Source organism: Agelaius tricolor, unplaced genomic scaffold (genome assembly GCF_023055355.1).
Source record: "Agelaius tricolor isolate 1412-34295 unplaced genomic scaffold, bAgeTri1.0.p SCAF_14, whole genome shotgun sequence".
Taxonomy (NCBI): Eukaryota; Metazoa; Chordata; class Aves; order Passeriformes; family Icteridae; genus Agelaius; species Agelaius tricolor.
Window position 1 is genome coordinate 1,870,628 of NW_027269274.1, and position 16,245 is coordinate 1,886,872.

The 16,245-nt window shown below is 45.0% G+C and overlaps 1 protein-coding gene across 3 annotated transcripts in view; it reads right to left on the reverse strand.

Annotated features, from left to right (window-relative positions):
• LOC139595743 (contactin-4) overlaps positions 1-16,245 on the reverse strand; it is a 275,452-nt gene that overhangs the window by 25,606 nt on the left and 233,601 nt on the right. For all 3 annotated transcript variants that reach the window (XM_071439314.1, XM_071439313.1, XM_071439312.1), the window contains one exon: positions 8,816-8,943. In XM_071439314.1, the coding sequence (XP_071295415.1) occupies positions 8,816-8,943 (128 nt within the window). The remainder of the gene's footprint in view (positions 1-8,815; positions 8,944-16,245) is intronic.

The window sequence follows — 16,245 nt, forward strand, 5'->3', positions numbered from 1 at the left end:
ATCCCCTTCAGCAAGGAGGAGAACACTAAGCACAGCTTAAAATGTTCAGTGCAACTGTCATGTTCCATTTTCTGCCCGCCAGAGGAGCTCCACAGAGGTAAAAGCTCAGTGAGACAGACCTGAAATTCCTGGTGGGTCCCCTGCAGAGGCACACAAAGCTGCAGGAACTGAGCTGTGGCCCCTGATCTCTCAAATACCAGGGCTGGGCATAAGGAGAATATCCAGAGTTGGAAGGAATCTCCTTCCACTCCCAGCCCTGTCCAACCTGGCCTTGGTCTTGATTTTGTCCAGCACAGGGATTCACATTATTTCAGATAATAAAGCACATTTTTCATTCCCAGCCTATTCCTCTGTGTGAATGTTGAGGTGCTGCATTGCAGTTAAAATTGATTAAATACTGTAAATTCTGGCAAAAAACAAAAAGTAAAATGTAAATTTTGGCAAAATCAATCGAGTCCCAGGGAAGGAGCATCCACAGCTTCTCTGGGCACCCTGTGCCAGGGCCTCACTGCAGAATAATTTGTTAATTATGATTTCTGTCCAATCACACCCATAAACTCACTCACACACACTGCATTTACTCAGATTTAGATGTGATCTGTGGCTTTGTTTTAGCCACTCTGGGCTTTCATTTGTATTCAAAAACTGACAAATATTTTAACCTTTCTGAAATGCAGCGTGTTAAAATAAATTGAAGTGAGTTGATGAAAACTGTTCATTAACCTGCTTTTGTCTCATTAAGAGTCTGTGTTTAACCCACAGGTCATCTCCTCTGCCAGCTGATGTGTGGATCTGCCCTTCAGTGATGAGCCAAACAACCCAGTTTTGTACTGACCATGGAGAACTCCTGAACCTCCTGCTTTTTTGGGAGAGCTCAGAAACATTCCTGAAACAAAAGTGCTGAGCTTTTAAAGGCATTGTTCTTATCTTTTTCTTTTGCTGTAGTGGGAGATGTTGCAATAATGCTGACCCTGCAATACATGGTGGGTTTAAGGTAAAAATACAGAACAAAAATACTGCTTTTTTTGTCCCTCTGCAAGTTATTCAGACATAATGGTTGAACTTTTCTAAAGATATATTTTTTCCCACTTTATGTGCTGAATCAGGTGTGTCTATAAGCATCAGCACTTGCTGTAGTGTTGATTCCATTATTTACCTGAGCAATGATCAGTTTTAAGAGCCTTGATGTGCCTGAAGGTTGGCTGGGGCTTGCAGGGAGAAAGGAGGAGGTGGTGAGAGGGGAGAATCTGTGGCATTCCCCAGACCCAGAGGTGCAGAATTTCCAAGAGCTGCACCCCCTCCATCCCAGGCACACGGTACCTGCAGCAGCTGCTCTGTGGGAATTGATCCATGTGAATTTCTGCTTTGAAAAACATCACTCCCATAAGGCTGGAGATTAGTCCAAAAGTGGCACCAGAGCAAGGCAGGAGATCTATGCTTTTTAATATCAAGCTCTTCACCAAGATGACTTTTATCATGTTAATGGCTAAATCACACTGATTGTGAAGGAGCCAAAATGAGGCAATTAGTAAGGGCTGTGACAGCCCCAGCAAACGAGCACGAGGTTTGCACTGGGAGCCAGATGGATATCTTCAATATATTTCTTATTGTCTGCTCGTGGTAATATGTTCAATTAAACTAAATCAGTACTACAGAAGAACCTCTGAATTGCCTGGAAAAAAAAAATTAATTGTCTGCTGCAAATTTAATGAAGCTTAACACTTGTGCTATGTTTACAAGTTTTATTTGTTATGAGCAGTAAGTGCTTACAAGAGGAAAAGAAACTCTGAGCTGACTTCATTCAGCAGCCCTAAGAGCAGCCCACTGGAGTTTGATTTTATTACTGGATTGGATTTCATTTCCATCTCTCTCTCTGCCATTCACTGGTTTTGTCCTTAGCAGCTGACTGGGATTTTGTCTTTCTCCAGGAAGAACCTGAAAGCTCTCACTGAGCTGTTCATTCACAGTTCAATGTTTGGCCACAAACCTGTGATAGGAAATGTCCCCAAAGGGGCCATGGCTGCTCACTCTGACCCTCAGCATCATCATCATCATCATCCTCAGGGTGTCACTGACCCTTCCCTGCTCACAGATCATGGCAGGTGTGGAATCACAGAACCCTGGGACAGCCTGAGCTGAAGGGACCCAGAGGGATCACCCAGGGCAGCCCCTGACCTGCACAGACACCCCCAAATCCCACCCTGGGCATCCCTGGGGGTGATCCCCAAATCCCACCCTGGGCATCCCTGGGGGGGTTACCCCCAATCCCACCCTGGGCATCCCTGGGGGGTTATCCCCAAATCCCACCCTGGGCATCCCTGGGGGGGTTTATCCCCAAATCCCACCCTGGGCATCCCTGGGGGTGATCCCCAAATCCCACCCTGGGCATCCCTGGGGGGGCTATCCCCAAATCCCACCCTGGGGGGGTGATCCCCAAATCCCACCCTGGGCATCCCTGGGAGGGTTTTCCAAACCTTCCTGGAGCTCTGGGGCTGTGCCCATTCCCTGGGGAGCCTGGGCAGTGCCCAGCACCCTCTGGGGATGAACCTTTCCCTAAAATCCAACCCAAACACCCCTGGCCCAGCTCCAGCCACTGCCTGGGTCCTGTCCCTGTCCCAGAGCAGGATCAGTTGTGTTTGACAAGTTCACATTCAGGAAATCAGAAGCCAAATTTGCCTCTGAGCAGCCCAGGGAGGGGAGGCTCTGGGGAAAGCTCAAGGGCACAGGAGGCATCTGCTTCTCATTGTGCCACTTCTGTCACTTCAGGATAATCAAAGCCTTTTTTCTCCAGTTAGCTGCCAGAAAAACAGGGATGCTGACAGGATTCACAACAATTTCATCTTTCTTGGGGTGCTCTGGGGCTGCCCTGATCGCTCTGATGACCTCAGGTCCTCACCTGAACAGGGCTGGGAGGGAGATCAGACTTCACCTGTCCCAGGTGTAACAAGCTTGGGAGATCAGACTTTACCTGTCCTAGGTGTAACAAGCCTGGGAAATCAGACTTTACCTGTCCTAGGTGTAACAAGCCTGGGAAATCAGACTTTACCTGTCCTAGGTGTAACAAGCCTGGGAAATCAGACTTTACCTGTCCTAGGTGTAACAAGCTTGGGAATCAGACTTTACCTGTCCTAGGTGTAACAAGCTTGGGAATCAGACTTCACCTGCCAGTGCTGACACTCAACCTGAGCCCCTCACACCTGCACAGGTGATGTGGGTCAGCACCACACAGCAGCCTGGGCTGCCTGGCAGCTGGGATGAGCAGGGAAGTTGCCTGGAAGTCTGAAATCCTTGCTCAAACCTTGTGTTCCAAGTGCCAGATGGAGCAGAGCTCCTCGCAGGCTGCCAGCACCCTGAGGTGGCTGCAGGATTCCAGCAGCTCAGATTCCAGCCCCAGCCTCTGCTGCAGGATTTCCCAGCCAGGGAAGAAGAATTCAAGAAGAAGAAGAATTCAAGAAGAGATGCAGCAAAGTGCAGCTCAAGCACTGGGGCTGCCAGGGTTGAGGGAGGGAGGGAGGGGCAGGCACAGCTCTCTCATTTATAATCCTGCCTTCCACGCAGTGCTCTGGGTCATCATTTTACTTAAACCCAGCAAAAGAGCCTTAATTGTGTCCTGGAAATAATTGGTGTCAGTGGAAATAGCCCAATTAGAGAGGAGTATTTTCCTTTGCAATTTCACGGCCAAAGATTGTGGCTTTCCTTGTCAGCTGTGGAAATCAAACCTTCGCTGCTGGTTGTGACTCAGAAGTCAAGAAAGGTTCCTCCTAACTTATTCCTAAGTTTTATTTCTTAAACATGAGAATACATAACATGTTCTCATGAATAAATCAGAGCCTGCATAACTCCATGGCACTGCCTGAGCTTTTTTTGCCTGCAAATCCCTGATTTAGAGATTCTGGAGTAAAAGTTCATACTCTAAATTGACTTTTCCTCCATGAAATTTAAAAAAAAAAAGTGTCTTAGACCTGATAAGAAATATTCATTCATGGCTGAACTATGTATAAAAATTGTGTTCAGCAAATGCTAAAACAAAATTTAAGAATAAGAAAACTTCTTTTGATGGTTTCAGAGTTGAGTCTTTATCTTGGTTTTGACACCAGCTGAACACAAACCTCATGTGCTATCCAGAAAAATTATAAAAAACCCAGAAAATATGGACAATTGTCTGGGATTATTCCTTCAAACTCTTCCTCTCTTTTTTAAATTATATTTTGAGCTTTCAACAGCAGGTATCACTTAACCAGGTCCCTTTTTTAAGGCCTGAGGCATAACCAACATGAATTTAGGATTATGTTGAGCAATAAGGAGAGAAAAATAAAGAATTTGCATGACCTTAAACACTGCAGGAAGAAGGCAGAGCTCAGTGACAGAGGGGCCACTCGTGCTGCAAAATGAGCAAAGCACTAAAACATGGATGGGTGGGATGGAAAATAAAAAAAAAACCTGCAGCAGCTTCCTGGGACAGCTTTTCCATGGGAGCAAAGGGGAAAAATCAGGGAGCTCTGGAGAGGGCTCCTGGGAATGTGGAGTGCTGAAACAGGTCAATGGATTTCAGTGGCTGCTGAAATTTTCCCTTGGTTCATGTTCCAAAAGCCCCTCAGCATCTTCATGTGTGCTTCATTCTTCCTCCTGGGGAAAAAGTTAAAGCCCCACTGCAAGGAATCGTTATCCCAGTTACTCCAAACTCAACAGGGCTGAGAACAGCTGGTACAATTCACAGGTACTGGAATTCACTGATTAAAAACCCCCAAAACCTAAACCTAAACCCCACAGACACGAGGCAAGCAAGACACCAATTCCAAACAATGGATTTTCAATTCTGATCAAATGATGATGGAACAGAGACAGCCAGAGGGGACCATCACATCCCTCTGCCCCTTTCTGCAGAAGGCAAATGCTGTGTCCTAAAGGACTGCAACAAACACAGCAAGAACTCCAGGTTTAAAGGCAGCAACATCTGAAGTCTCTGAAAAGTTACTCGATAATGGGCCCAGAATTTACAGTATTTAATCAATTTTAACTGCAATGCAGCACCTCAACACTCACACAGAGGAAGAGGCTGGGAATGAAAAATGTGCTGTTTTATATGAAATAATTTGAATCACTGTGCTGGACAAAATCAAGACCATCAGTCTATTCAAGCGTGAGGAAAAAATAACCTCCTGACATTATCTTTGTGTTCTTTTCCTGCTGAAGTGCTACAGATTCCAGCAGCAAAAGTTCTCCTGCTTTTACTGCCTTGAGCCCTCCCATGACAGCCCAAATGAGAGGAGCTCACAGCAGCAGGAAAATGTTAAAGGTGCATCATAATTAAAGAGGCAAATAAAGCCACTGGAAACTGCCCCTGTCAGGGATGCACCAACGGGACTGGAATTGCTGCACTCCCCAAGGGGAGCAGGCAGGCACCAACCCCACCAAGCAGTCAGAGATCAGTTTCAATTGAAATGTACTTAAATCTATGTCTTTATATATATATTTTTATATATATATATATATATTTATATATAGCTATGTCTTTAGATAGATATTTATATTTACATATATAATATTTATTTATATATATCTATATAATATAAATATAATATAAATATATATTTATTTTATATAAATATGTATATATTTATTTATAAATATATAATATTTATTTATATATATATAAGGTTTGATGTATTTAGATATATATTTATACTTACATATATATATTTATATTTATATATATCTATGTATTTAGATATATATTTATATTTACATATATATTTATATATAAAACTATGTATTTATATATTTATATTTAAAACTATGAGTTTATATATTTATATTTATATATTTATTTATATTTATATTTTTATTTATATTTATATATATAAAAATCTATGTCTTTAGATGGATTTCCAGCTGAGCCCACAAAAAGCAGGTGTTTGGGAAGGGGTGCCAGCACTGGGACCAGGAGCTACTCACCTCCAGTCCCCAAAGCAAGAAGTTTTTTTTATTTTTGCTGAAGTAAAAGCCATTTATTGAGCCTGCTGGGAGCACATCCTGCACGCCAGGGACCTTCTCAACCCATGAGAGGAGCACACGGGGCTCAGCTGCTCCCCTGATTTTTATGAACCCAGCTGGGTTGGGATGGGATGGGGCTCCCCCCCAGCCCTGCTGCAGCCTCTCCTGCTGCTCCCCACATCCCCAGCCTTTATTGCAGCAGCTCCCTGCTCCTCTCCCTGCATTAAACACAAATGAACTCCTATTGTACAGCCTCTGCCTGTTTGCTCTGTTTGTCATTTAATCCCCCTGGTGCTCAGGCAGCCTCTCATCTTTCTGTGTGTTGCAAGAATGGAACATTTAGCCTCAAGTACAGGAAAAATTGAGGGAACAAGATGGAAAATTAATATTTCTATAATACATGGAAACACACACCATGTTTTACAGCGCTCTGAACACTGCCTGGGAAGGAGCTGCTTCTCCAGCCTTACAAACTCAATCCTGCTGTTTAATTTAAAGGTCAAACTGTACAAGCAAGTTTCTAAGATTTCAGGTCTTGGAGGCCAAGAGGTTCTCATTTAGCACCAGACAACAGAACAAACCCAAAGCACAAGAGCACTGGTCCAGAAAACCACTGGGGTTCACCCAGCCTGACAACAGAATGTTAATGCCCAGCCCTATGGGCACCTGTCAGGATTTGATATTTTTTAAACTGTCTACTCATGCATAAAATGAATATTTATTCATCCCTCTCTGGTTGTTTGCCAGGGAGTTATTTTAAGCTCCTTGCTTCTGGTGTAACATATTCCTCTCCCACTCCCATCCTTGCCTACACTGTCTCTGACACTGTAGGCATCTCTCCCTGAGAAAGGAAATTAAAAAAAAAAAATGATAGCCTGCAATATTAATGGAGGAACACAGGAAGGTTAGAAAAAATGTCTTGGCCTTCACAGTTTTTTAGTCAATGACATAAGAGGAGTTAGAAAAGAATGCAAGCATACCTTAAGGTCAAGAACCACACCAGCTGTTAAATTAGTCTTTTTGTACACCACAAAACTGAGTTAAAATAAGGAATTCACTCATATTTCTGTCCAAACTCACACATGTTTTACTTAGGGCAGAGAGACTCAAGCATTTCACTCTATAATACAATATTTTACACAGTTCATTTGGAGTTCAGAATAGTTTCTGCTCTTTTATACTTTTTATGGGCCAGATTTCGAAATTGCATTTCTCAGTTTGCTGCTAATATCCACATCTCAGGCTGGAGAGTTTATTCTGTGCTTCATGCACATGTGTCACTGCCATTAATGCAAATGGAATGGAGTCAAAACAGAGCACTGAGGGGGAAAAGACCCTCACTAATCCTTTATCACCTCTGTGGGAAGAAGAGTGATTTGTGGAGCCCAGAAAGGCAGAGATCAGGTACAGCAATGCTGAGGCTGTCCTGGGAGCTGCAGGATATTCCTTGAGCACTGGGAGGGAGGGAGGAGAAGCTACAAAACCATGGAATAACAGAGCCTGGTCACTGCTGCCTCCAACCATTGGCTTTTTTATGGTGGGAGAAGCAATCCCTGAACTGCAGCTCCTGATTTTCCCCCTGGGGTCTTGCAGCAGGTGGGAAACCAGGACAGCCCCAGCTGTGGGCAAGCTGGAGCTGGGCAGCTGGAACCCCACCCTGCTGCTGTCCCTGGGGAACTGGGGAAGGGACTGGGGCTGGAATCCCACCCTGGAGAAGGGACTGGGGCTGGAACCCCACCCTGCTGCTGTCCCTGGGGAGGGGGACTGGGGCTGGATTTACCATTTTGCTCCCCAGTTTTGCTCTGGGACTGACAGAGGCTGATCACAGGATGCCCAGGGCATGGCCCTGGGTCCCTGGAGGTGTTCAAGGACAGGTTGGACACTGGGGCTTGGAGCACCCTGGGGCAGTGGAAGGCGTCCCTGCCATGGCAGGGGGTGGGACAGGATGGGTTTTAAGGTCCCTTCCATAATTTTGATAATGGATAAAGTCTTTTATGTTGTTGTTCCCTGAGCAGCCCTTTCCTGGCTGTTTGCTGCAGGTGCCTCTTAGGACAACCCAGATTAGGAAAAAAGAGAATCAGCTCCTAGAGAAACCTAACTCTGGTCCTCTCTGTTCTTGTTTTCAGGGACCAACGTGGGCAAATGCCTCACAAAGGACTCAAAACAACCCCAAACTTGAAGAATTGTTGGGGTCCAAATGCTTCCCTTTGCAGGTTCAGAAAATCCCAGACTGGTTGGGGTTAGAAGGGACCTCTGGATATGTTGATATGTTCCAGCTATAAAAAACCATGGATTAAAACCCACATTGAAACATTTAAAGTATTATCTGTGTACCACAGACACAGCTGACAAGGACAGCCTCTGACTATGATCCATCACTGCAAATGTGTGGGAGAATGAAAACTGACAGCATTAGAGCTTTTTGATTGATTTATCACTTTGTAATCAATGTTTCTTGATTTGCTCTCCAATACAGATTTTTCCCCAAAGAAGAACGAGATAGAGGGTAAGGGTAATAATCTTTATGTTCATGGCCTATAATAATTAATCAGACACTGGACTACTCATCAGGCATGGCAAAAATTAATTCAACACATTTGTCAGCTCCTCTCATTGCTTATCAAATTAAATAACTTTGTCAGATTATTCCTTTAAATATCTTGGTCAAATCACAGCCTCTACTTTTGCAAACAACATTTGACAGAACATGAATAAAAACCCGGCATTCCTGAAACGCTGAAACTCAGCCCTGGAGGAGGAATAATGAAAACAAGCAGGAGCCTGTGCCCCAGGCAGCCCCAACAGGAAGGGTTTTAGTCACCTTTCACCACCAGGCTGCCCGTGCTGCTGGCTGTCCCAAAGTGGTTGGTGGCTATGCAGGTGTAGCTCCCCGCGTCCGCCTTGGTGACGTTGATGATGCGCAGGCTCCCATCGTCCAGGACTGTGATTCTGCAAGGACAGCAGCACAGCAGCTTTAGTTCCCCTTTTTATTTATTTTTTTTAAAGCCTTCACAAAACCAAAGCTTCAGCCTGTGTTTCTTTTGGCTAAGGTTGGTTTAAAAGGTACAAAATGCAAGTGAGGATCTTTGTATCTCAGTGATCAAACAAAAGGCAGCACTCAGGCTCCAGGTTCTGCAGCAAGGACAATCCCTGAGTATTTCTTTCCAAACTGCTGATTTTTGTTTTATTTATTAGTTGCCTCACTGGAATTCCCTTTATAATCAGGTTGTAGGGCAATAATAGTATCGTATGGGGAGAATAATAGTATAATAGTAGCAGTGAGAAAAAAAAAACAAAATAAGCAAATGTCCTTTATAAATAAAAATTAAAAATAAATTTTTTTTAAAATTAAAAAAATAAAAAATAAAAATTAGAAATAAAAAATTAAAAAGAAAAATTAAAAGTAAAAAATTAAAAAAAATTAAAAATTAAAAAATTTAAAAAATTAAAAAATTAAAAATAAAAATTAAAAATAAAAATTAAAAATTAAAAATTAAAATTAAAAATAAAAATAAAAACTCAAAAATAAAAAAAACAAAAATTAAAAAATTAAAAATAAAAAATAAAAATAAAAAATTAAAAATAAAAAAATTAAAAATAAAAATTAAAAATGAAGTCCACCAATAGCAGTTTGTTCCTTCTGAGTGTGCACTAATGATGGTGGTGCAGCAGCAGCCAGCCCTGCCCTGGGAGATGATGCACGACTCCACGGACGCGCTCCATAAATCCTGACCGCATCCTTTACACGAGTTCTCCGTGTCCTCACTCCAGGGCAGCTTTCAGTCCCACATCAGCAGCTGGTGGAGGTTTTTCCCACAGTCTGTGCTGTGATGCTCACCCCTCTCTCTCTCTCCCTCCATGGCAGCCCCAGCCCAGCCCTGGCTCCGTGGGAGCCTCGGCGCTGCTGCCTCACGGTGCAGGGAGATGTGTTGGAGCAGTGTCCCCATTTCTGAGGTTGCCCAGCAGGATAATGGCTTTTCCCCACCTCTGTGCCTGTGTGTGTCACTCAGGGCTTTGTCTGCAGCAGGTTCCAATGTCCTGTTTCACCCCCATGCTCTGCTCACCTGCACGTCCCCCCCTGAGCAGGGGGGGTTCTGCAGTCTCTGGAGGGCAGCAGGCAGGTGGGCATGGAATGTTAATTCCTGGGTGATTCCCCACCCCTATTCCCCATCCTCCTTGTTCTATTTCACAGGAGCTCCCTGTTCTCTCAATGAGCTTTGCTTCCTGGTATGGGTTTTTATTTTTTCTGCTCTAAGTCAGTGAACACAGAAAACCTGATTTTGCCCAGTAAATCCCATTGGAACGTGAATGACTTGTGCCCTGTGGAGGCATCACCTAAGGAGACTCCATAAAAACCTTTCTCCCACACTAAAATCACTTCTTTTCACACCACTTTTGTCTCCTCAGAACCACATCCTGCAGAACAATCTGCTTTCTCAGCTTCACCCACTTGCAGAGCTGCATGGAAAATCTTGTATTAATTCCTGCCTTGTCCTGCTCAATTATTTCCCAATTTCACTAAAACAAAGAAGCCTTCCTGCATCCTTAATGCCAGCAGAGCTCTGCACAAGTGGACTGAGAAATCAGGAGGAAAGGACCTCAGCAGCTCCCCGGGAATGGCTTCCTGCTCTCATCAATTCCAGGTCTTCAGGAACAATGGGACCTTCCTGAAAGCTCAAGGTGCCCTTGGCAAGCATTAAAATTCCAATCAGTGCAAACCAGGCCAAGCTCAGCATTGTGCTCCAGCACTGCCCCACCAGGCTCTGCCCTCCTTCCCTCCCTCCACACTTCTGTCACCCCAGGAAACCCAGACAAAGTGGAGTTTTAGATTATTTCTGTACAGTTGAGGTTTTATTTTTAGTTATTTACGCTTTATTTTCAGCCATATGGCTGCAAGCTATTTACTGGCTTATCTCTTCCATGGATCATTTTAATTGTGTCTGTTGATGAGGCCAGATTTAATTTCAAATTCTAATGCCTTTTCTGTCTCTGTCTTTCTCCTGCTATTGCTTTCCTTCTCCCTTGTCTTTATTGCCAGTGTCAGGCTGGTTTTCAGGTGATGAGGACTGGAAAGCCCTGGGGACCCCTTTGGATCAGGCCAGACAATCCAGCTTTGGCACATCTCAGGGTGTGCTGCCTTTATTTCCTTCCCTTCCTAAGCTGAGGCTGCGCTCCCAGGCTTTACCCTGAGCCCACGGACATCCTTTAACCCCAGGCAGGTTTGCAAAGAGCTCAGGAGGGACCTGCCCTGGGCTCTCCAAAGCCCTGCCCCAGAGAGCCCCAGGGATGTTTAATTCTCATCTGGTCTCTCAGCACCTCCCTCCAAACTCCTGAAAACGAGCAGCATTAAAAGTGACTGATAACTGTACAAGTTAACTGATTTTTTCCAAATAAATCAGACCATTAAAACCTCTCTGTGACTCATTGATTAGGAGGCCTTATGGTTATGTGGCTCTTTTTGCTGAAGCTGCTTTTCTACAGCGAATGTTTTGTCCTCTAATCTGAATCCAATGTGCTAAAAGTTAACATAATTATTTGAACACTTGGAAATTTGTCACAGTTAGTTGAGAGGGGAGGAAGGCCTCTCACTGATATTGCTAATTCCCAAATTTTCTTTGCAGACCTATCTGCATTAAACGAGATGAGAGGCTCATTTCAGTTTGAGTTTGAGTTCTCAAACTGCTGGAAAGCAAACAAACCCTTCAGCCACAACTTCCAGCAGTTTGGGTGAAAAAGTTCTTCCAAGACACAAAGTTCAAAGTGACTGAAGCACTGCTCAGTGGGCTCTCTCCTCTGAAATGCACCCTCAAAATGTTTCCTAACCAGATGCCTGGGAAGGCATAAAAACAAACCACATTTCCCATAAACACACACATAAACAAAGTGCTGGCTGCTGAGTGGGCACCTCTTTAAACCACTGCAAACTCAACAAAGGAGCTACTGACTTGCTATTAAATGTTCTGGGGTCTCTACTAACAGCAGGGGTATCAATAAATAAATATATAAATCTCTCCTGGCACAGGTTAATGAACTGTTCTGCTGCTAACATCACTGCTAATCAGAGCAAAATCAAAGAAGAGAAAAAAATATCCGTTAGGAAGAAAAAGAAAAAAAGACAATTCAAGATAGTTTAGCCTCCTTATAGGAAGAAAAGTAATCTGTTTTAGACACAGCATTTGTAAGAGAGAATCTGGGGGTCTGTGCTGTCAGCTGGAGATTTCAGGTCCGTAGAGAGCAAAGACACGTCTGGAATTAGGAGATAAAAGCATTGCTTGTTTCCTAAACTGAAGCATTGGGTTCTACTGCACCAAGAGCTGCCTGTGTCAGTGTTTGGATCCCAACTCTTCTGGGGACAAAGGACCTTTGGAAATGCTGCAAACAAAATCCCCCCCCAGCCTTGGCCAGCCACTGCAGCAGCAAATGGGAGCAATCCCTGAACACTTCACAGCACCCCAAAGGAGCTGGCAGGGCCAGGGCTCCCAGAGCAGCTCCTGCGACAAGGACAGGCACAAGGGACAATTCAAATATTTCTGAAAAATGATAATTCTATCATATTTTACCATGCCACTTTTATTAATCCCACAGTCTGCTTCTCATTGCAGAATCAACTGCATTTAGTCTCTAAAATAATTTTTTGTTTGTTTTGTTTGTTTTCTTTTTATTTACAAATATCTACACTGTGTTCTTTGATGAACTATTATGTCACAGTCATCAAACCACTATGCTGCAACAATGGAAACACTGTACAGACAAACAGGCAACAAAAATAAATTTTAAATTTAGAAAAAACGCTTAGAAAAAATAGACATCTGCCAGTAGGAAAGCTTAAAACATTTAGTACATACCTGGATGAGTCAGATGTACTCAAATACTCAATGTTCCTCAAAGTGTGATTTAGTTTAACTATGGCTTTGTATTTTGCATTTCAGCAGATTCCCTGCCAGTGCCAGAGGGCAGGGCAGGCTGGGACCCCCATCCCAGAGGGATCACAGCTGGCTCAGCACAGCCCCGAGTGTCCAGGAGCAGCTGGAGATGGATGGGAGAGCTCATGGCATCCTTGCAGCCGTTTCTCACCCTTTAAATAATGCTTGCCATGCAGTGGGGGTTACTGAAATGATCTCATGGATGTGGTGCTGACAATGAGGCAGAGCTGGAGCAGCGTCAGGGGGAAGAGCAGGGCAGAATCCCCGGGCTCTGAGCTGGTGGTGCTGCTCCAGCTCAGGATCCCCTGCAGGTGTGGAAATCCCCAGCAGCAGGTGTGGAAATCCCCAGCAGCAGGTGTGGAAACCCCCAGCAGCAGGTGTGGAAATCCCCAGCAGCAGGTGTGGAAACCCCCAGCAGCAGGTGTGTCACCTGCAGGATGGAGCAGGGCAGGTGGGTTCATGGAGCCCACTGCAGCACTCCCAGGAGCAGATAAATATTCCTCAGGCAGTAACACGTGCATTTGGAGATAGAAATTGTCCTGTTGAGCTCAGGAAGAGTTTTATCACCAACTTTGTGAAAATGAGATCAAGCCCTTACTTGGAATAGAAGGGAAAGAGGAAATCAGGAAATCTGCCCAAGTCCCAGAGCTCATCACAAACCTGGGTGTCAGTAAGCAGCTCCATGGAAATCTCACCTCTGGGGGCTTGGCTGCATCACCTGCATCTCCCAAAATGTGCCTGCTGCTCAGCCTGGCCTCCTGCTTTGACAGAATATTCCCTTAAAACCCCAGGCTTAGAGCATCCACCAGAACAGGTCACTCTGGAGTTTGAGAAAACCCGTGTGGCTCCAGGAGCAACCAGGTCCGGGAGCACATGAATTCCATTCATATCCACATTTCCACCTTGCAGAGCCAGGGTGGCTGGAGCTCACCTGACCTTGCAGGGGTAAGCCCTGGCAGCAGGAGGAGCAGGGCCAGGCCCTGGCCTTCCCAGCAGGAATGATTCCCAATCCCTCCTGATTTCCCAGCAGGAATGATTCCCAATCCCACTTGACTTCCCAGCAGGAATGATTCCCAGTCCCCAGGAATGATTCCCCATCCCACCTGATTTCCCAGCAGGAATGATTCCCAGTCCCCAGGAATGATTCCCAGTCCCACCTGATTTCCCAGCAGGAATGATTCCCCATCCCACCTGATTTCCCAGCAGGAATGATTCCCAGTCCCACAGCACTGCTCAGCCAGGTGGCTCGGCAGGGATCCCTCAATGAATTCCTCACAGCTTGCCCTCTATTTTTCTGTTCAGCAGGTGGAAACGTGTGGCTATGAATGGAATATGAATGGAATATGAATGGAATATGAATGGAATATGAATGGAGTACAAATGCAGAGCATGTGGCAGCCCGGGTGTGCCTCCCCTTCCCGAGGGACCCAGCACAGCCCCAGCACTGCAGATCACAGCTCTGTGCTCCTTCACAGCAAAAGTGCTCAGAATTACAAAGTGACTTTTTTCTTTCTTTTTTTTTTTTTCCCCTCTCAAATGGTTTCATTAGCACTGCTGCAATGGAGTAAGGTATTTTGTTTTCTTATCTAATCATTTTAGCATTTTAATTTATGAAATACAAGCATAACTACCCTTGCTTTCACTCCTGATTAAACACATGCAGCTGAAATATTTCATGCTTAGCCAAGTGAATATTTTAAATATTTTTTTCCCCCACGAAACAATGCTTAGGATGTCCGATCCTTTTTCTATTACAGGGAGAAAAGATGTCTTAGAGCAAGCATTTAAATGAATGTCAGCTGGAAGAAACACACACTGAGTGCAATTTGAGATAAAACTACCATTGATCCCTTCATGTACAGCCTTTGTGGCAGTGGTGACGTGGCTATTGAAAAGAGACACTGGTGCCAGAGTTCTTCTAAGAGATAATCCGTCTTCTGAGAGAGGATTTAGGTTAAATGAACCTGTGAAAAACAGTGTATTTCAGCTGACATGATGAATGGCCTATTGTTTGCTGTGCCTGGGCTGGGGGGCTGGAGGCAGAGAAGAAAGCAGAAGCACCAGGCAGCCCTGACTGCAGTCTCAGCACTGTATTTGTTCCCTCTTTTCCCAGAGTTCCTTGGCAGGAATATCTGGAGCAATTTTTAGCCTGACAGCAACTTTGCCTCATGCCACAACTCCGGGCAATTGCATTATTTATCAAATTATTTCTATTTCTATCAGACATCTTTGTAGCTGTTTATCACCATTTAAACAATGCTTGCCACGCAGTGGGGGTTATTAAAATGATCTCAGGGATGTGGTACTGGCCATTAGGCTATTTTGGGTAAGCAGTGAAGTTTATAAATCCTCACGGGTTTTACTGCTCAGAGCACAGCTCACCCACAATCAGGGACACAGCTCACAAGTAGTATCTGCTCATCACTTGGAGAATGGGCTGGCTCAGGGTAATAACAAATAACTCCTGTGGCCCTGGGATGTTGTCCCCAGGTGTGACTCCAACCTTTGTGTTGCATAAATAACTCACAGCCAGGCCAGAGCTTTCTGTTCCCTTCAGCTCCAATAAAACACCCCGAGGCCAAAGCCAGGCTCCTGGGGCTCCCAGCTCTGATTGTGCACAGGGGGAGAGCCCTGACCCTAAACCCCACCCAGCCCCTGCCATGCCACAGGAGCACTTCAGGCTCCCCCTGTTCTCTCAATGAGCTTTGCTTCCTGGTATGGGTTTTATTTTTTCTGCTCTAAGTCAAGTGAACACAGAAAACCTGATTTTGCCCAGTAAACCCCACTGGAAGGTGAATGACTTGTGCCCTGTGGAGGCATCACCTAAGGAGACTCTAGAAAAACCTTTCTCCCACACTAAATTCACCTCTTTTTTTGCAACATTTTTGCCTCCTCAGAGCCACATCCTGCAGCACAATCTGCTCTCTCACCCTTCACCAATGCCAGCCCAAACCCTCAGCACCCCCTCAGCAGGCAGGGCTTCATCCTCATCCTGTCACTCCAGATGTTTCTGAACAGGGGGGACAAAGGGACACCAGCACCAGGGTGGGACACCAGCACATGCTGAGGGCTCAAAACACCAACCTGAGCAAGGAGGGGACAAGCTGGGTCTGCTCCACAGCTGTCAGGTCAATCCAAGGGGAAGGCAGGATGATCCCTGTGCTGGAGCACCATGAGTTTTCCATTTGAGTTTTCCATTTCCATCCAAACTCCCAACGGAGTGGACTCTCCTGCTGTGCACGCAGCCTCCCACACACCTGCACCTTCTTGCCCTGCTGGCTGTGCCTCACCCAGAGCTGCTGCAGTGTTTATCTGTCTGTGAGGACCT